The 21607-nt window shown below is 45.0% G+C and overlaps 1 protein-coding gene across 5 annotated transcripts in view; it reads right to left on the bottom strand.

The window, feature by feature from the left end:
• FUBP3 (far upstream element binding protein 3) overlaps positions 1–21607 on the bottom strand; it is a 39393-nt gene that overhangs the window by 6514 nt on the left and 11272 nt on the right. For 2 of the 5 annotated variants that reach the window (XM_038156313.1, XM_038156317.1), the window contains exons 3-16: positions 19357–19407; positions 18853–18886; positions 17233–17282; positions 15629–15700; positions 14859–14916; positions 12150–12312; positions 11196–11294; positions 9184–9288; positions 8692–8794; positions 7949–8049; positions 6579–6720; positions 1848–2008; positions 1090–1163; positions 508–584 (exon numbers count right to left, since the gene is read on the bottom strand). In XM_038156313.1, the coding sequence (XP_038012241.1) occupies positions 508–584; positions 1090–1163; positions 1848–2008; positions 6579–6720; positions 7949–8049; positions 8692–8794; positions 9184–9288; positions 11196–11294; positions 12150–12312; positions 14859–14916; positions 15629–15700; positions 17233–17282; positions 18853–18886; positions 19357–19407 (1290 nt within the window). The remainder of the gene's footprint in view (positions 1–507; positions 585–1089; positions 1164–1847; positions 2009–6578; positions 6721–7948; positions 8050–8691; positions 8795–9183; positions 9289–11195; positions 11295–12149; positions 12313–14858; positions 14917–15628; positions 15701–17232; positions 17283–18852; positions 18887–19356; positions 19408–21607) is intronic. The other 3 variants (XM_038156314.1, XM_038156315.1, XM_038156316.1) reach the window with 3 other exon arrangements.

Raw genomic sequence — 21607 nt, 5'->3', positions numbered from 1 at the left:
CTTCCTTCCATTTCCTGCATCCCTCTCCCCTGTGGTTCTGTCAGTCTGGAATTTGAACAGAGAGAAAAGCTTGAGAAAAGGAATAATTCAATAAGAAATTAAGCAAGAAATTATTACAAAGAGATGGGAGGGCTCAGCACCAACAGTGTGCCTGTCAGGGGGAAGTGTGGTCAGCAAGTGCTTGCCTGGAGAATCCTGGGAGAAGAGAGCCACAGGCAGGAATGTTTTTGTTAAGAGAGGAAGAGACAGCAAGGACCAAGCTTCTACACAAAGATCAGAAAAGAGGCAATAAGCACTTAAGCACACAAAAAGCAAAAGTTTTCCCCGGCCTTCAGCTTGTTCTGAGCTCAACCACCACCACGTGCCTCCACAGACCTCTTGTGCTCAGGAAACTGCTCTGCTGTTTTCACACACGTGGTCTCATGGGTGAACCTGCCTTTTGCAGGCACAAAGCAGAGCCTGCAAAGGGAACACCAACCCTTCTCCAGCCCAGGCCCTGGCACTTACTTGGGACTTGCTGTCCAGGCTGCTGCCACGTCTGGTAGGTACTGCCCCAGCCCTGTGTCATGAACGCCTGAGGACCACTGCAGAGGACAAAAAGCCATGCTCAAGTAGACAATAAAATACTTACCAAGCCACAGACACGAAGCTGCCCAGAGAAGAGAAGGTGTCATAGTCAGCAGCTGCTGATCAAACAGGCAACATGGGAGCAAAAGGAAAGCTGGGCAGGTGTGAACTGCTACATCCTGCCTTGGTACCAATCTGTTCATGAAGCCAAGGTGAAGATACATCACACTGAACAGCACTCCTTGTGCTCTGTGCAGCTCAGGCTTCTTTCCATGCTCTCACTGCTGCACTAGAGACAGGAATTTTGGAGATGCCAATACCTACCTGTGCATCCTTTAACAGATGAAATCTTTCCTGTAGTCAAGCTTAAAGCATTGAGCTCACTTGCTTTCGCTTCTGAATGCTCAATCTTTAAAAGGCTCCACTCATACCCCACCCCTTCAGGGCCCTCCACCCTTCTCCCAGCACATCCTAGCTCCCAGCCATTCCCCCAGCCCATGGGGAGGAGATGCAGCAGCTTACTTTTGATGAGGTGTAGCAGGTGCTTGGCTGAACGGACTTTGACCAAATCCTCCAGGTCCACCCATGCTGGTACCCTGTCACAGAATCCACAAATATTTAATGCCAGCTGCAAGTACAGGGTGGAGGCAGCTACTAGGAGTAGTAAGAAAGGAGAGAAGACAGCCTGGGACACGTGGATCCTGAGGTTGGTGTCAAGCCTTCTCCTCTCAATTCAGCATGAAGGCAGCTTTTCAGCTTTGCCATGCCCCAGTTCAGTATTTTTCATACTTTTTTACCAAAGTCTCCTCATTCAGCAGTACTGCAGCATGACTTTATTAGGCTTCAATACCACAGCACTGCATTAAGTGTAAGGTAAGTCATCCTGAACTTACTGAGCAAGTTGAGTGTTTTACTTTCAGGATGGTGCTGCCAGGACTGTGTCACTCTCACACAGTGACACTATTGTGCTCCTTTCAGAAATCTCCTTCGACAGCCTTTTCATACCTTATTATTGGTGTTCCTCCCTCTCATATAGCTGTGTACACTACCCAGGATTATGTCAACAGTCAAATCCTTCTGGGACCACAGCAAAAATTAACCAAATGGGTGCTGGAGGGCCATCAAGTTCAAGCCAGCTGCTAGGAGGCAAATGGTTTTGAAGCTGAATAATGCAAGCACGTGCATTCTGTGCCATCCTGTGAGTCCAGGCCTACATGTACCCAAGAGTGACAACAGCACGTCTGAAAGGGACAAAGCAGGAGATCAGAGATGGAACTTACACCAACTTTCTCATCTATGAGATGTCTAGCGAGCTCGATTTGCTGGGGGACCCCTCTGATTGTGAATATTCTTACTCCAGGGTCTGTGTTTGGGGGTGGGTTTCTCTGCAGCTCCACGTGTGCTCCTGACTGCTGATTTATGCTCTTGATGTTCTCACCACCTGAAGGGAAGAAAGCCAAGATATTAGGAGGGATATTCAGCATCTCTTTCCATAAAATCATATCAAAGTCAGGTCCTGGGGATGGATTACAGTTTCAGCCATCTTCTGTGTGCCTCAGGAGAGGCGGGCTGAGGATGGCAACAGCAAAAGAAACTGCAGTGCCTGAGCTCACGTTGCTCCTTTAACCTACTTCACAAGCATAACCTGAAACCTTGTGACTCTAACAGTCTTTGGGGTCATGGATGATGCTGCTCAAAGAACACACAAGCCCTGCTAAGTGCCCCATGCCAGGCTCCAACAAGATGCAGCATGACTGGGATACACTTTGACAAAACAGATGCAAAACTTGCACTGACTGAATTCCATTGCTTTTGCACAGCTGTTCAAATCCTCTGGAAATGAAGGTCACCTGCAATCTAAACATGCTGGTTTTCCTTCTTTTTTCCATCACTAAGGCAAGAAGCCACCAGCCACATAACAAAGCTTAAGCCTTCTCCCAAACATGAGCTGTTTGATAGGCTATTGCCTTAAAGCAGCCTCTGCTTACAAGGTTTGCTATTCACCCTGCAGCCACACATCTCTCCACAGCCATGGCAGCACACGATTCCAGGCTGTCTCCTGCTATTTCAGAGTTAGCTGTGCATGCAGTGAACATGTCTGGCTCGTTTGCCATCTGGATGCACAAGAGCCCAGGAGTGCTTCCAGCAGGATGCAGCAGGGCCAGTCAAAGTGGATCTGATTTCCTCAAGACCTGCTAGGTCCTGGTCTCTTCATGAAATTTGCTTAACAAAAGCCTCAGCCAATGTTACAATGGTTCAATTCTTCTTTTGGAAGCTCACACAACTTACAGACCAGCTCCACTCAACTGGAGAAATTAAAGGGTGTGGGGAAGGAAGGGGTTTTACAAGTTTTAAATCACAAACCAAAAAATCACCAGCTCAAAGGATAGACGGCAAGCAGCACAGAGAGCAAAGGAAACTAACCAGAGATTTTTGTTTGGTTTTCATTAAAAAGAGCCTCCAAAAATAAACGCCTCAATTTTGCTCACATTTCCATCTCTATACATCCAGCACAATTTCAAAACAAACTGTGGATGTTGCAGACACTTGTTCATTTCATTGTAATGGACTCGTGACCTTTTTAACATTTTAAAGCCTTCTTGGGGAAGGGAGGAGGAAAAGTTGCCAAAGGGCAATTAACTCTTTCTAAATGAATTTTTGAAGATGCATTTAACAAAAGATAATCATGTCACATCCCTGGGCAGACAACAGGGATTGTACTGTGCAGCCAAAAGCCAACCCACTCAGTCAAGCATGGGAAAGGAGTAAGATGAAGTTTCAAAACCAAGAAGGTTTTTTTATTTTTTTTGTGTCATGCTTTTGTCTGATGCAGATTTGTTTGAAGCCCTGGTTTTTACATATCGAGGTGAGATCTGAATCAACAGCCATTTCATCTGCTTAGTGAAAACAGAGGACCCTTTCAGGCGACACAATTCGAAGGAGTGGCACAACTTCTTTAGTGGGTGACAGAGGCACAACCAGAGGTTGCTGCTTGCACTGCAGACTAGTTTCTCCTTCCAAAAGGGGATTAAAAATCGAAGCATTCTCCAACTGGAAGCAAGGAGAATACAGATTTCAAATCATTGCCCCATTTAGCATTCAGCACCAAGCCTGTGGGCCTGACTCTACAGCAGCTCCCTCCTACACCACACAGCAGAATCAAGTTGCAGTTGGAGCTGCCTCTCCAGGTTTGGTGGGAGACCCCAAGCTTTACCCCTACTCCAGAAGGACTCAGTGCCCTTGTCCTCTTCCCCCTGCAGCCTGGTACATGTGGAAGTGCTCCCTCCCAGCCAAGCCAGCCTCCAGAGGATGCAAATGCCGTGACGCAGCCGCGGTGCCGGAAGGAATCTCCTCCCCACGGCGAGGTGACCGCTGGGCACATGGTGGCTGTCTATAGAGCATTCATCCCCTCCATTCTTCCACCTGATGGGGGGCAGGAGCGAGCCAGGAGCGGCCTCCCGGCTGGATGTGAAATCCTAAAGCAATTAATCAAACCTGCTCAAAGGCCGAGCTGACAAGAGCCAGGCCGGCCGCGGTATCTGTCAGGATTGCCGTATTTATCATGGAAATCCAGGGGGGCCCAGGGAGTCAGCGGCTGTTTCCAAGCTCCACCAAACACAGACAGACTGACATGTGTGTGGTGCTCGCCTCCACCCTTCCCCAGAGCCTTTGGGAAAGAAAAGCTGCACCTTCACACCCTCCAGGAGAAAAAGCCATGCACAGGATCTGCAGGCTAACTCCTAAAAGCTCAAGCTCCCAAGCTGAGATGCCCTCGAGAAAAAGGCACCAGGTCTTCAGTCACGTGTGCTGCAGAAATCGAGCTGAGAAACTTCCCAGCTTCCCTCTTTTCCCTGCTTCTGGAGTGCTCACACGGAGCTGGGAGCACAGCAGCAGTCACCAGGTCAGATCACACACACCACACCTGGCTGCCCAGGGCACTCGGGGCAGCACTCTTTGCTTGGGTGCTGATCTCGAGGCCAAGCTGATGGCCCAGAGTCCTCAGCCAGATTTTACAGAGAAGGCCAACAGCCTCATGCTGTATCACAGCAAAGAAAAACACCCAACAGCTGGAAACTGCTCAGAAACTGCCAGGGAGTGCAAAGGTTTTGTAATTGGTTAAGAAAACCCCACTAAGATCCCCTCGGCCCTGCACTGCCCCACAGGCAGCGGGGGTGGAAATAACAAGAATTGCCTGTCTGGCATCAATGTGTGGAGAGAGCAGCACATCCATGCTGGTCCAGACCCCAAAAGGCAATGCTACAGCCATCACTCACTTGACAAAAGTGAAGGCTGCAGCAGCCTAAGAGCACAGGCACTGTGAGAACACCGATTACAAGGTGGTATTACAATGCTACCAGCACTCAAATCACCATACAACTAGTAATTAGTCACTCCAGAAAGCTTCTGATCTGGCCAAGTAAGAATCCCTATTTTGCTGTTGTGGAAACAAAGGTAAAAAGCCACCCTTCACCCCCCAGTGAGGCTGTGCCAGGCCCTGCACTTGAATGCTGGGACATTCACTACACTACCTGCATTTATCTTTTCAGCACACAGTGCTCTCTGTAGTCACAAATGCTCCACTTCAGTGCACTGCTGAACAACAAGTGACCTTTTCTGATCCTTTATTAAAGATGACTAATGGATACAGCAATAAAGTTTCATTATAATTTGATTTTTCTGTACACGTAAGTCTCACTTGTGGGCTTAAAATTTACTTTGCTTGATCTTTTGGCCAACTGGACTGTTCAGCGAGGACAAGCATAATCACTGCAATTTCTGCATAATGGGGAAAGCAGGTGGTTTTTCATACTGAAAAAAAGTTTGCAGGTTTGTGAACAGGCTTGTGGCAAAAAACAACATCTGAAAACAACTGCAGCTACAGGGCTGACCTGCCCATGTCCCTGGTCATCCAACAGGGCAGGAGCTCAGCGTGCTGTGGGGACAGGCACAGCAGGGAACAGCAGGGATGTGCAGGAGGGAAAGAGGCCACAACAAGTCTCACCACAAGCTCCCTCCTGCCAGGAACACTCAGAGCCACTGAAACTTGGCCCAATGCCCTCAAGCCTCTGCCTCCTCTTCTGCTGTAGCTTACCTATTCCTGTTCTATTCTCTGCTGAGGCTGAAAGCCAGCTGTGATTACCTAAATACTAGTTCAGGAATATGTCATTCTTTCTGAAATAAGCAGATAGAAAAATGAAACACTGCCTTAGATAGGCCAGTGCATTAGCTCAGACACATCACAGCAGTTCAGAGCTGGAGAGCTTGTCTGCCCCTGGCTCTACCCTAAGTCCTGCCACTGCCCCATGTGCAGCTGCTGCTCTGTGACAAACTGGGTCTGCTGCTGATGCTCAGGTTCATAACCATCACAGGGTTGTCCTGATTGAGAGGATGACTCCTCATCCATCTCCTGAGCATGGAGAGATCCACTGGCCAAGCAGCCAAGGGGCCTCCACGGCAGTGAACTCTCTCAAACAAGTGGCACAAGGTGCACCAGGCTTCTGTGCCAGGTCAGGTGCCAGCAGAGGCAGAGAAATCCTCCTACTTCACTTCATTCATCACACACTTCAGGGGCTGGAAGCAGCTCCTGTTATTAGCACACTCAGAGACCTTCCATTTCCTCACAGAGCACTCACAGAAATCCAGCACGCTGAAATGACTGTTCTGCTTGTCCCTGATAAACCCTCCTTCAAACGAATTCTCTGTAAAGACTCCACAAATGAACCTGCCTTTTCTCAGCCAGCTGCTTGTTACACAACAAGCTTATTTGTCAGCTCTGCATTAAGAGCCTCTCTCACAGCTTGTGAACAAGGGCCTGGAGAACACAATTATGAGTGAGACTACCACAAAGAAAACAACCACAAATGCTTACAGCTTATTCCTGTGCTGCATTCACTGGGCACTAAACACTACAATCACAGAAAACCCCAAAGCTTTACTGTCAGGCAGCAAGAACATGACCATCCTGAGAGAGAAGGATTGCAAGCTGTGGTATTTGGAGTCACCAAACCCACCTTTGCCTATAACGAGGCCACACTTGTCAGCTGGAACAGTGTAGGTGATTTCCTGCACGCCCCCAGGGGTTCCAACACTCCAGTCCCCACGGCCACGACCTCTTCCTCGAGCAACAGCCAAGTTTCCAAAGCCATCTCGTTCCTTGGAAGGCAAAACATGTGCATCAGTGATTTTATGCTGGCACCAATGCACATTAAAAACAAAATAAAGCCAGGTCAGTTAAATGCCTCAATCAATGGCATTGAATTGAGATATTCCTGGACCTCAGTTTCACAGTCAAGGTTTTGAAGCGCTTTAGAAAGATGCCAAGTAATGTAGGCTACAGTTGCCTTCCTGATTCAGGAAGATATTTTTATTTTTAAATGCATGCCTTTACAACTGCTGAAATAAACCTATAAATAAGCATCAACTGCTAAAGGACTTTCAGTTTGTGATGGGGGGGTCTCTTTAGAGCAAACAATGGATCTTGGCACTGACACACACAAAAGTTGCTTTCAAACCCTTTCAAGTGTCACTCTGCTGGAATTACTCAGCAGAAATGCACATTTCCCAAAACTTCCAAGGGAAGCTTTTAAGTTCAAAGACGCTTAAAGGACATACCCATTTTGGGTAAGTGATTTTTCCAAAAGCAAAAGCCATGGGCAGTTAGAGGCTATCATAACAGACCACAATATTTAAGTGAATCATCACAGCAAGTTACAAAACCAAGTATTCAAACAAGGTATTGGGGCTAGAAGACATATCAAGATGGACAAATTACAGACCTCGTTGGACAAATTATGCTCAGGTTTCTGAAATGGCCTAAAGTTTTAATTCCTCATAATGCAAAGGGAATATACAACCTCCTTCAAGAGTCTGCCCTAGTACTTCACCCACCTTTGTACTTCTTGCTGTTGTGTAACGCAATGTTGGTGTGTCTTAGAGCACAGTGACACAATACCTGAGCACTCAGCACCTGCCTGTGCCTCCACCAGACCGAAGGGCTGGAGTCTGAAGAGGAGGCAGCACTGAGCACTGGCAGTGCTCTGCTGTCTAAGCAGAGCCCCCAGTCACCGTCTGATGCTGATGGACTCCATTCCATCAGGTCACTGTTTCCAAACTTAACAACAACTAAACAGGAGATAGATGTGGAGCTATAATGAAGCCTCATAGGCCTGGGAATAAAAGACCTTCCCACAGCTCAGTTAGCCTACATGACATTAAAAGAACTTCCATCATACACAAGCAAACCTCAAATCCAGCAGTTCTGGGCAGCAGAGCTGGGCTCAGTGTGCCCTACTGAGGGAAAACTGAACGCCGCTGCTTTTCAGAAGATGGCCTCCATCCCTGCACGCAGCCTACATTCCCAAAGAGCCCTTCCAGAACCCACCTGTGCCGTGAGGATGAGCTCGCTGATGATGTGTGCTGCGTGCTGACACCGATCGGGGAGCCCCATGACCTGTGCGACTCTTTCAGCGCTAATCCCATCATCTGTGGAGAGAGGTGGCAAAGACTAAATTAAAAGCAGAAAACATCCACTCACCAACAAAAGCTTCCTTCCAGCACCAACACTGCTGGCAGCATTTTCACACCACAGAACTATCCCAGGAGCTACTGCTTCCCTCCACCTTCAGCCCCTCTTCCCTGGACTGCAAGAAGACAAAACCCAGCCCACACTGCAGAGGGAACAACACTTAAAAGAAAACGCTCTCAAATGTCAAAAAGCTATGAAAAAGACTGATATAATTTTAAGAGGAAAAAAGGCAGCTTGGATAGGTGATCAGACAGCCAAGGACCCAGAGAAAGTTACTCAGAATTAATCAACTCCTGATCCCCAAAGGCTTTAATGTCCTGAAGGAGAATTCTCTAACAGGAAATAAAAGATTTTTGTTATTTTATTTATCTGTATAATTACCACTCAAGACATGACTGTTGTGACATCTAATGTTTGCAAATGAGCTGTACATAATCTTACTCTCTGAAAACCAGGAAGTGCATGAGGAGGCAGCACATCACATTTAAATGGGTTTCAGAAAGAGACACAATGCATCTGTAAATGAGGAAAGCCTGGCTGCTGGAACCCAAAAGTGGAACACTGGTCAGAAAGCAACGGCTCTCCATCCTCACACAAACCTGGTTTAAATTGAATCCTAACTCCAGCATCATTCTGAATCTTTTTGATCATTTCTCCATTTCTTCCTATCACAATTCCAACAGCATACCTGGGCACAGAGACCTGATGGGAAAGGCAAAGGAGTATGAAAGTGCAGAGAACTAGACTGAATGACTCTGATTTTACAAGGAGATGCTCTTAACTTTGAGGACGAGCCATGTTAGGCAGCTGCAGGTTACAGAACCACATCCCTTGAGAGAAACAAACACGTGGCCACAAATTCCTTCCCCACTAAATGAGCTCTGCACTACAAGAATGCAGCTTAAATTATAAAGTGCCATCTGGGAGTCCATGAGAACTCCTCCTCTTTGCAGAGCCAGACTCAATTCTTCTGGCAAAAAAAGAACACAACACATTTAAAAAAAAGCTTACAGGTTACAAGAGCAGTTGGATGACTCCCCCCAGGACCCATCCCACAGGGAGCTTAGCAGAGCACTGAGAAGGAAACGTACCTCTATGCTGCCTCCTCCCATTCTAGCACTGAAATCACTGCGTACGCCTCGGAAGTCTGCCTGATCTTTCTCTCGGATGATCTCCAGTACCATTTCCCTTGCTTGCTACATGGGGAAAGAAGTTACAGTTAGCTTCAAATTATTCTGCTTGCCCTCCTGGTGTTAGGGCCTCAACGTGGGGAATGGTCAGGCGTCAGTCAGGGGGATCTCCATCTGCTGAACGGGAACAGCAGTCTGATTTAGGATTTCTTTTACCACAGTCTGTTCTTAATGGCATCTTCTATGTCTGACAAAACCTGCCAGGTGCACAAGGTGGCAGCTTCTTGGGTGCAATTGCTTCCTCCAGTTTTTCAAAAAAGGTCCTTTAACTTTTAAAATATCTTTGGAAGTGGATGTCCTTTCCTACTGATAGAACTGACACCAACAAGGTAGGGTAGAAGCTGTTGGTAGCATGGCAGAGGTCATGCCCACTAAGAGCCACAGAGCACATACCAAGGAGGCTGCTGGGCACCACCGAGCTTACTGACTCTGAGAAGTTAAACCCAAGTCTGCAGCAATCCAGCAAGATATTTTCTGAGACAAATGGATATTTTTCCTACCTACTGACAACACTCAAGGCCATTCACAAGGCTGCATGTAGCCCAGCTAGTGAAAGTCTACCCTGGAAATTAGCCAACAGTAGTCACCAACAAAATTTTAAAAAGCCTATATGTCAAACCCCAGTATTTGTTTCTCTCTACTACCAGTCAAGCTTGTGACATCTTGGTTCTATTTCCAAGCTTGAGGACAGTGGTGAATTTCTCTCCTTTCATTTTTACATATTTCCCATGTCCTCAAAGGATTTTTAAAAGAAAGAAACAACTCAAAGACATTTCAGAGATGCCAGGACAGAAATATGGGTGATGGAGAGACTTCAGAAGGATTTGAGGGAGTTAAGAAACACTGTTGCAGCATCCACAGAATGCCACCAAACCCAAGGATTCATCACACTTCTTAAACACTTCCTAAGTGTGCTCAGCTTTAAGTGCCTCCAAGATCTTCCAGCCTGTGCAGTGTCCATGTTTCCTTGAATGGAAGATGTGACAACAGCAAATCTTGCACAGCAGAAGCCACCTGGGAAGTGGCAGCACTGAGAATATGATTTAGTTACAAGTAGCCAGACTGTCCTAAACTCCTTTTGCACAGTGATACCTCCACATTAAGAATTTCAGGGGGAAAAAATTAACTCTAAAACTTGCAATAGGAGCTTTGAAAAATACTACCCAAACACAGCCTGAGCAACATCAACTGTTGCAGCAATTTATGGTTAGGGAGATCCTATGAAACAGAACTGCTTCTATTGGAGACAGGAATGCTAAGCTAGATTTAAATATTAGCAAGTTATGAAAGGCACTTGCTGAGAAGTGGAACATGCTGTGGCTAAACTTTCATGCTCCAATTCAGGCGCTCCCATCACGCTGCCATCCCCCAGTCTGCAGCTGATGGGGGATTTTATCTCCAAACCACAGGTACATCCACATCTGCAGAACCCTGGAACAAGGAGACTGAGGCACCAATATTAAGCAAACCCCTTGGTTTCAGGAGTTGTTGTGGGATTGGTTTTTAATTACCTGTGTCGATTGGCTGTCTGAGGTAGTTTTGTGAAAGGTTCGCTGTCTCAAACGTGTGATTCAGTCAGTCACTAAGAACCCATTTGCTCGAGTGACACAGAGCTCTCATTTTATGTCACACAGACTGGAAAGCATTTCAAAACTACTTTCTCCAAACCCTCCCCCTCATCTCTACTCCTACCCATGTGCAGTATTTATGTGGAGTGACAGCTCTTAAGTTATGCTGTAAAACAAACTGCTCTGGTGTTTTAACTTGCTCTACTCAACCTTACAGAACAAACAAAACCAGGAAAGATTATTACATTTACAGTTGGATTTGACTCCATTAGGCGCTCACAAATACACTCAGGTTTGAATTTCTCCTCAGTTCTCTTGGGCAACCAGTTTGCTTTTGTTACATACCTGTACTTTAAAGGCATCTCCAGTAATACGGAGAGGTTTATCTGCTCCAGTAGGCAAAGGACCGTCTTGGATCATAATCATTTTCACACCTGTTCGCTCCTGAAGAAAAAGCACAGAGCAATTTTCTAAGCAGAGTCCCTAAAACAAGGGACTAGATTTTGGTTACTTAACATTATGAAGGTCAAACCAGCACCGCTACAGAACGCACAAATTCAGGAACAGTGCTAGAGTGTAAAGGACTGCCAGAAACTGCACTGCTCCTGAGGTTCTCAAATAGCTGAAATCCTTGCAAGAACAACCCCCTCCACCTCAACTACTGACTTTCCAGCCCTTTCCAAAATGTGTAGCTGTCTGCACGTAACAGTTATTAAGTGACCAGCCTCCGAACTATATGACAGAGGTCTAATAAGGGCACTCCAAACCCCTCCATTTTTGACCCTAGGTGTTTTGCCATAACCCTCTATTCTTTAAAAACTTGTACCAGATGGAGGAATAAAGAACGTCCAGGAACACAGTTTATACATAACACAACACTTAATTAGAAAGGGGTGGGATGAGAAAAAAAGATGACATATGGCAGCTTTACCACAGATCAGCAACAAAAGAGAAGCAGAGCACTCTACAAGAGCATGGCTGGCATTAAAAATACTGCAGAGCAGAGCAGACATGGCCCTTCCTTGGCTACAGGGATCCCCTCCTAAACAGCACACACCAAGTGTTATCTACAGCACACGGGTTTCTGTCGCAGTTCTGGCAAAACTCCACACTTGTGTAGCTGAGGCCACACTGATTTTGTAACACAAGACTGGATTTGAGTCCAATCTCCGAAGGCAGAAGAGTAGTCCCTGCTGGAGAAGGTTAGAGCATTCAAGGCTCTCCATTTCAGCCTGTTCCAGTGGATCTAGAGAAGCTGCAGTAGGGAAGAGAGCCCTAAAGGAAATGCATCTTGCGCACCTGCAACTGTTTTATTGTTTCACCTCCTTTGCCGATGACTAGACCCACTTTGGATGCCGGGATCAAAATCTCCTGAATGGTACTGTTGCCATCAACATCGTTGTGAAAACCAGGTCCGTTCCGACAGCGATCTACAATCTGCCCCAGAAGCCGTTTTGCTTGTCTTTGGAAAAGAATCGAGGGAAACAACCATTAGACAACATTGCTCCACGTGACCAAGAGACCAGGAACCATCGGAATGGAGAGCGATCGGGGAGAGGAGAAGTGGAAAGATGGAGGAAACCATAGTCAGCACAATGTTTGCCCTTTTTTTTAACTCTTTGATGTCTATTTCCCCCTATCATGATTATTTATAAGCAGTCTGATTTTTGAAGGGGAAGAGAAAAGGAAGAGCAGCAGCATGCTCTGACCTCTTAGGAAGTTAAGGACAACAGTTGAACTACAGCATTTGGGATGCTTGCTTCAAATGAAGATGCTCTAGGTTTTAACTTTTCTAACACATATACAATAATAAAACTCAAGCTCTGGTCTCATTCTCAGTCAAGACAAAAAGACACACACTGCTCTGATACTAACACAGCCCATGGATTAACCATTCTCTGATCAGTCACAGGCAACTGCTTTGCTCTTCTCTACCTGCTCTTACCAGCAGCACCAGAACACTGTCCTAACACAGCCTCTGCTCCAAGCAGTAGGTGCTGAAGCTACACCACGAAGCAAGGCAGGGATACTGCAGCAGCCACCAGTGAAAGACTGGGTTCTTCTACTCCTGGTGAGAAGAGACACACAAAGAAGCATTTGGGAGATTAAAGATCCCTCCTCTAAAATCTTTAGCATGTCAGAGCTAACTGACAGGGTTTCCCTTCATCTTGAAGACTCCTATACCAGCACATCCCATTCCTGCCCTTGTCCCACAACCCTTCTGAAAGAAGAAATTCACTGGTTCCCTGACAGCCTAATGCAGCATCTTCCCCTCTCTCCACTTCACACCAAGCCGTATCAGGCACCCTAAGGATGACTGACTTCTCTCTGGAGAGTCGAAGAACCAGTACAAACTCATCCCTCCGAGCAGAAGGCAGCTCAGGGGCGGTGCTCTGAGGCTGCACTCAGAGCAGAGCACTGCTTGCCTTTGACCTTCTCACAATGAAAGGGAAAAGGTGGAATTTCTGGAAGCCTGCTTCAAATGTTCTGGAAAAGTCTTAGGAGGTTTTATTCATCTGCCTTCGTATTTTGTGCAAAGTTCTTTTAGTGACAATATAGAGACCACAAAAGTTAATACAAAACATATTTCAGATGAGAAGGGGTCACTTGGAAATTAACCTTATTAGTTTGTCACTGGATATAACTAATGAAAGCATTCCTCACAAAACCCTTCTCAAAGAAGTCTGACACTTTGAATGGTTTCCTCACCTCATTTTCTACAAGTAGCCTGAAAAAACCAGTTCAAACAACCAATTTGTCAAGAATTTTACCACAAAAGTAAACTGAATTTCACTTAATTCCATGTCCATGTTCTGTTTCACAAATTTAATAGTCTCACTTTTAAGATTTACTTTTATTTAAAGACAGCCTTGGACATGAGTACATTTAACTGCTTATTTCAGAACCACAAAGCCTTAACTATACCTCTCCCCCATTCTCCCACAACTACATCTCATGAAGCATCCCAGCTTTTTACTATTTTGCTCTTGTTCTTAAATATCCTTTGCTAAAGGGGGAAGCCACCTCAATATCAGCAAGAATACACTGCCTGCCCTATGAGATTGCCAATTATGCTTGTTTGGGCTCACTGCTAGCAGTGTTATGGTAGAATAAGGAGATTTAAGTACCCTTAGATCTCTTTAGGAATGGAAGAATGATGAGTGTCTTCTCTTTAGAGAGACAATCTTTGCACCAATGTATTTTCAAACGCAACTCAAAGATTTCCAGATGGATTTTAAAAAACCCACCTACCCAAAGGCTGGGGAGAGAAAGAGCAGCTCCATATGTTAAGTGTGTTCCTGTAAGCCTGAGGATCCTGGATCCAGTTCCAGCAGGAGGTCCTCAACTGGTTTGTGAGAGTCTCAAACTCAGCTCCTGGGAAGGGGGAGGGAGGAAACACTGTCCCTAAAGTTTCTATAGGTCTAAAGATAGAAATCCCTGCTGGCTGGCCACGTGTCTCTACCATGCAAGGAGCAGAATCAAAACTTGGGTTCAGTCCTTTGCTTCTTGTTGGCAGCAATGCAGAGACAAGCACCCAGTGGGCCTCATGCTGCTCTGCAACAACACCAACACCTCCAGGGTATCCTGGAGTGGCACCCACAGGCTTTGGAGGCCTCATGCAGCCCTTCTTCAGCTGGAAGGATGCTCATCTCAATAGGAGTAGGGAAGCGAAGGGGAGAAGAGAAGTGCCCTTCAAGAGCTTAGCTCAGTACCCTGGAAAGCTGCAGTTACTAAACTGCATCCTAGGTGCCCTAAGAGCAACCTCACCCTGAGGAGGGGAATTCCAAGGAAATTTCTGCAGAGGAGTCAAACTGCAAGTGGAAAAAAAGCCTTTGAGGTGCACAGTTTAAAGCATCAGACCAAGAGGTTCTATGCTCCAGAGACCCTCAAGTTTCTCTAGGCCAACATTTGCTGGTGTGGCTAATAACCAAGTAGCACCACTGACAGAGCACAGCATTAGGGAGAAGAGAAAGAAGGAAAAAGGAGAGAAATGAAATCAGAACTCACTCAATGCTCTCTGGTGTCCCAGTGAGTACACAGGGCCTCTCAGGCATCCCGCCACTGTCTGCAAAGGAAACAAGGAGAAAACTTGTGATACATGGAATTAAAAATGTGGCAGCTATTTCAGTGACCAGGAAGCACCAATGGAAGCACCACCCACCTGCACACAGAGCATGCTAAAGAACTCAAAGACATCCAGGATCAACATAGTTTAAATGATTTACTGGATGTCTGCATTCTTTTAAAGCCTTCCCCACCAATTAAAGGGAGGGGTAAATACTCAGATAACACTGATCAACAGCTCCCTGCACAGCACTGCAGCACAGTCTTCCCCAAAGCAAACTGGCAGCAAATGATCCCACTTGGATGAATGGTCTCATTTTTATGATGCAAGCTGTATGGAGAGCTGCTGCCAATCCTGCTGAAATGTCTTCTGCCAGGAGCTGGAGCTGACCAGACCAGGGAGGCAAACCACAGAGCCGAGCAAAGTGAGAAAACTCAGCAGCTTCAGGTCTAAGCACAACATGGATTGTTCATCTGCTCTACAACCATCTGCTGGTTAAAGCCAGCTCCCTCACTGTTCCAGTCCCCAAACCACCTGACCAACCTGTTTTCTACCCTGCTTGGGAGGTGGGTCCCACAACAGCTCTCCCATGGCTGTCTGTATCCATGCTAATGGTGCTAACACACCCTGAGCATGGAAAGTGCCTGATCTAATGGACACAACACCCTCTGACATTAAAACCTGTTCACCCACCCCACAAAGAGGGGCTTACCTGGAGCAATTTGAATTTTGCAGCCAGACTCTATCTGGATCCGTGAGATCTGCTCTCCTCCCCTGCCGATTACTGAAATGAGTTCAACAAGCATCAGAACAAACTGTTTTTCCTGGAAACTGCAGAGCACCTTTTACTCCACTGCAGCTTTCTATAAAGGAACAGTTTCACTCTAGGATTGCAGAAGAGACATCCACAGCATGACCGAATTTATCACAGCAGAAAAGCATTAAAATACTGCTGAACATTATTCTAGTTGCTTGGAAAAAAATGAAACAAAAAAGTCTGCACAGGAATGGAAAGTCTGCACAGTCTTGCACAGGAAAGAAATAAGCATGAAAGAAATAAGGCACTAGTCTGGGTGATGCTAGGAGAGTAATTTAAGTACATCTTGTTCAGCCTGAACCAATAAGCCAGTGATTTGGTACTAAAAAAGGTAAAGACTTGTTTCTTTATAATTCCTATTTTACTACCATTTTTGAATGCACATGCTATTTGGCTGTCTGCACTCAGAAGCACATCCTGAAATGCTCTATCAACCTCCAGGGAACACAAATATCCCTCTCCCTTAACCCTCAGAGTTAAACTGCTGTTTCACAACAAGACACCCAGAGTACAGACTGTGCCAATCACCATTCCTACCATTCCCAGACTGCAGAAACAGCAAAGCTGTCAAGTCAACCAGGTATTCCTGGCTCAGGATGCTCCCAAAGAAGCATCTCAGCTGTGGGGCTGCATCCATCCACCTCTGAACCAGGGTGAGACACAGAGATGATGCTGTAAGCTCCCCTCTCCCAGGGCCAACATCCTCCATGTGCAGCACCAGGAGTGGTAAATGAAGAGGTCTGGCAGGAGAGGAGGGAGCTTTTCCTCTGCAGGAATTTGAGTTACAATCTTACAGTGTCTTTCGAGTCGGGACAAAACTTGGCGCGCTATGGGGTAATTAGCAGGGCCTGTTATTTTCCTCTTTACTCTCCATCTATCAAATTGGAAGGGATACACAGAGAGCCAGCAGTGGAAGAGTCTATGCAATCACTGCAGTAACACATCAGCAGGAGGTGCCATTGAAAGCCAGAGTAATGATCATTAAGAGGAAGAGAGAAATTAGGATCAAGCTTGAAAGAGAACAGCATCAGGAATGCAAATCTAGGAAAAACTCTGGTCTGGTTGTTTCCCTGCAGCAAATGTGTGAGGAATTTAAAATTCTGTTTAACTTGCCTTTGGTCAACTCATATTTTAACATTTAAATGTTGTTTTCCTTCCTCAACTCTCACAGTTTTGCATACTCAAAGTAAAATGTTGCAACGAAGGGAAATAAATTCACTTTTGGCTTGTTTATGTACTGTGCTAATGGGAATTTAAAAGAGAAAATCACTAAAATGCCCAGTAACTTGTATCAAACATTCTTGTTCTTATTACTGGGACACCAAGCTTTTCCATGAAGTTTGCATCTGAATTTTAAACACAGATCCTCTGTTCCCCATGAAGACAGCATTAAACAAGGCTTATCCAAGGCTAATAAACACAAAAACTTGTGTCAGAATCAACAGCATTCCTGCACAGGAAACACATCAAGAAGCATCAAAAGCATCCAAGGTACTTACTGAATCCAACCATTTTATCAGGCACTTTGAACTCTTCTGTTATTACAGCCCTAAAAAATAAAAAAAAGGAAAAAAGAAAAAAACCACGAAGTCATTACAAAGAACAATTTGGAAGAAACTACAGCCCTGCCATGGAGCCTGGGCTCAGCACAGGGGCTCTGCACACACACAAGTAAAAGCACATCACTGTCAAAATAATTTGTTTTGGAAGGGACCTCTCATGGTCACACAACTCCTCCTATGCTGGATCCGTTTCCAGTCTATCTCTGATTTCTTGAACGGAGCTGATGGAAGAAACTCTGTCATTTTTGCTCCAGACAGATTGAACAAAAGAAGCACAAAGTTTCCTTATCACTGAGCATGGACCTTCCAAGCAGCAGTGTCTGCCCAGTGCTTCTGGATATTCCCTTCCCAGGAGACACCAACCACAGCCAGTCCTGACATAAATCCCCCTTCTGATATTCACAGGTTTGGTGTTTTGGGACTCTTTTTCACCTGCTTGTCCTTATCATTCTTTTCCTTGGAATTAATAAAGATTGTCTTCAATTATCCTCTGAATTCTTACTATCTCTAGACTTCCACACCTATTGGACATTTCAATGTGTTTGCTTCAAAACAAATCACTCAAAGCAGTTTCCTGAGACCTGACTATAGTCAAGTAGAAAGGAATTAAGCTGGATTGTTCTTTTGTTTAGCTGTTTCTGTCTCGCAGAAAACATAACACCATGAATGTGGAATTTGCAAATATTATGTATTATACACAATTTGCTCAGCAATCTCAAAAGCAATAAAACACCTGCACAGTAAGTTCAAGGCAGGTTTTGTAGGGAGGTATATTAAATATTCCCATTTTTTTTGCTTTAGATCAGTTAGAAAATGTATAAAATACACACTAGACTTGATTAGCTAAATTGCAGATAAAGTACTAACACTGCCTACCCCTTTCTAGGATATTCTAGTAGGACATTAGCTTTAACTTAACCATTAAAAATTTAAGGTTTTACAGCCTTAATGCACATTGTTTGTCCCTTCTGCTGAGGCCCCAAACAGCTGGTTAGGACAGAAATGCACCACTATTCACCTTCAGGCTAATCCAGCTTTAGAAATGCTCTTCCCTTCCAAACAACACAGAAAACTCCTCAAGAGCAGAATTTGAGAAAAACTGAGAATTTTTCATTTTTATTGGATGCTGAGACATGACAACTCATACTTGCTTCAGTCTTCCCAAAACATCTTTGACAAAGGAGTCATCCCAGGTCATATTACACCAACAAAACTAAATAACAACAACAACAGCAGTAGCGTGTCTGTTTGATGCTTCCACCTTTCACCAAAATGCCAGATCTTTTTTCACTTTTTCTGTCTTGCCCCTGCCAGGGCAGGAGAAGGGAAAGGAGAGAGAATTTATATTTTTTTGGTCCTGCAGATTTGCAGAGACCAAATCCAAGTTTCACATCAACTCCTCTTTTTTCATCAGAACAAACTACCCAGGCTGTAGAAAACCCAAGCTGACAGTTTTTCCACATTCTCAACCTCTGACTTTCTAACACTACTACAGATGGTGGATCAATAAACAATTAGAATTGATCAATAAATAATAAAACATAACCCACTGCTTACCTTTGATGTACCAGGGCCCCTAACTGGTTACCTACTGTGGCAGAGAGAGAAAAAAGGGAAAAAAATCAAAGCATTAGCACGGATAAACTAACTTCATCCCTATAGAAAAAGAGTTCTTACCGTTTCATCAAAAAAGAAAGAAAAGCAAAACAGTAATTTAGGTTCAGTGGCTGAAATGAATGCGTTATGTGCTACAAAACAGGAGGGGATTTCTTGATCAACACACACCGCAGCCCAGTGTCCAGCTGAACACAGGATAGGGAATTGATCCGTGTCTTCCCATGCTGAGAGTCATGGGAGAAAATCCTGCCTGCCCAAATCCAAATCCCTGCAACTAACCTCCCCCCTTCCCAAATTAAGCCCAAAGTAGTAAAAAAAGGGAAAAGGGGGGAGGGAGGAGGAGGAGGGAGAGAAATCTGAAGGAGACCAGTGTGTATTAATAAACAAGAATAAAAGCCAAGCAGCCTCAGAGATTCCCTCAGTCCAAGCATAGCTGGCACATACTTCTCTCTGTGTCTCTGATCTGTGCTCCATGGAGCCCACTTACACGGAGACCTGTTAAAGGAATAGGGCTGTTAAGTAACCTCGTGGCACCCGAACACTGTTCAACCCAACAAAACACATGTTCCTGAACACATTCCAGGCATTTCTGCCACGCTAGCTGGTGGTCCATCTACCATTAGCAACTATCTCCCTACTGACAACCCTGAGACAGACTTCTCCCCCCAGCCCCGACAGATTAGATCTTTCTTGCAAATGTTAATGGGGAAAATATCATTAGACCAACTCATGCAAAGTAGGAACATGAGCCCTGCTGGGCTTCCTACTGGACTTTGCCTGCAGCAAAGCAGCTAAAACCCAGACCATTTGGTGCTAACAACCAGTTGAAAGATTATATTGCATGCCTGGAGGGCAGGGAACAAAACAAATGAAACTGGCCAACGTGTGAGCTGTGATAATAAAGATGCTGTTTCAAACTACCTTGCAGCAAGCTGCACATTCTTTGACCTGAAATAAATTGGCAATCAGCTGGCAGGGATAGAAAGTGGATGCATCCCACACTCTCTAAATCTGGTAGAAAAATGCATCAAGTTTGTGGCCAAACACTTTACTCAAAGAAAATAGACAAAGAGAGTCAGTAGTGTATTTCTGCTGCGTGTCAATACCTCCACGATAGTTCAGGACCAAAGTATTGACAATGTTTCTATTTTATTACTCTCTCCAGCTCAGCGGTAAGACAACTGCTGTGTTAATTGACTCCCTTGGATTTGTCTTTGCATATTCTCACCCCGAATATGAAAAGCTCTAATTTGATAATTGTGACTATTGTAGCTGAAAAAGGTGGGTGATGTAATGGGGAATATTTGCTCTGGCTGATAAGCTGCTACGACAGAGCTGAGCAAATACAACCAAACTCAGAACATTTCAACTCCACGCAGTAGGTCTGGTGGTATTGGGGTAGTGTGGGGTTGCCACAGCCAAGGCCACTCATTCTCAAGATGCCAGAAAGAGGGGTTTTAACTCTGCAAAGGCTGTATTTAAATCTCCACTTCGCATTTCAATTCACCAGAACTGCTCTCTTAGCAATCTGTTCTGCTGCAGCTGCTGCCCACAAATTATGAGACAGATACACATCCTATAATCAACTCCCCAAGTTCACACAAGGAAGGGAAGAGCCTTCATTTTGTAACACAATCCTACACTTGAAAAAGTCAACTTCTGAGGGGAAACCTGTCCCAGCACAGGAAGTTAAATCAGTCAGGGAATTCATGCTTTAGATGCAGGTAGCAATGTCTCTCCAGCCCATTCTGAGTTGCAGAACCCAAAGAGAGTAAGCCATTCACCCCCACAGCGAGGTCTCAGCCTTGATGCATGTTTATTGTACAAATTAATATGGAGAAATTATTGTAACTTATGTGAGAGACCATTCCTTCCACAGCTCGCAGATAACTTCTCAAAAAACTGAGATTGAAGGCAAATGGAGAGAAATGAAAATTTACTTCAAGTAGTTGATGATTTCTCTCTGTTTGGAAGGGGGAAAAAATGATGTGGCTCCCAGTTCCAACAACCTAAAGGTCCATTCCTTCTCCAACATGTCCATTTTTCTCTGAAAAACAGGGACTAACAGAGAGGCAGGGCTGGGGCAGCCACAATATTGAAAGCTGATGCACCATTCCACTGTCTCCCTTCACACCAAGGAGGGGGCTGAACTCTGACAAGCCACATACATATTTCCCCCTTTTACATCTATTCAGTACAATTTAACTGTAACTGCAGTCATTTTACTGCGAATAAGGAAAAATACTGAATAAAATCAGCACAATTTCCTATTAATGGCACCTGCTGGTTGATAACTCTTCATTCTGCTTCACGCTTCACCTTAACTGAATTCTACCTAACAGACACTCAAAACAAATGTGGATTTTTCTTCCACCCCATAAAACAGAGCAGTGCCTCCCACTAAATTAATGTGCATGATGGGAATATACAATCTCTTCAGGAATATCTTCATGGCTAGAATAAAATCAGAGCAACATACCTCCCTGACAGCAGTGGAACAGGGCTGCTTTTCATACTTTAGAGCCAAAATGGGATCATCTTAAATTTTAGAAAGCTACAAAGATTGTTATCCTAATTCTCCATCATTAAATATTGATAGGTTTTTCTTGAATTGAATAGTCAAACCCTAATAATATTTGTGTGTGACTTCACTGCAAATCTTTGGAGGTTTTTTCCCTCCCTTAAACCACCTCAT

This window comes from Motacilla alba, chromosome 17, assembly GCF_015832195.1.
Source record: "Motacilla alba alba isolate MOTALB_02 chromosome 17, Motacilla_alba_V1.0_pri, whole genome shotgun sequence".
Classification (NCBI taxonomy): Eukaryota; Metazoa; Chordata; class Aves; order Passeriformes; family Motacillidae; genus Motacilla; species Motacilla alba.
This window is presented reverse-complemented; position numbering and strand designations above follow the sequence as displayed.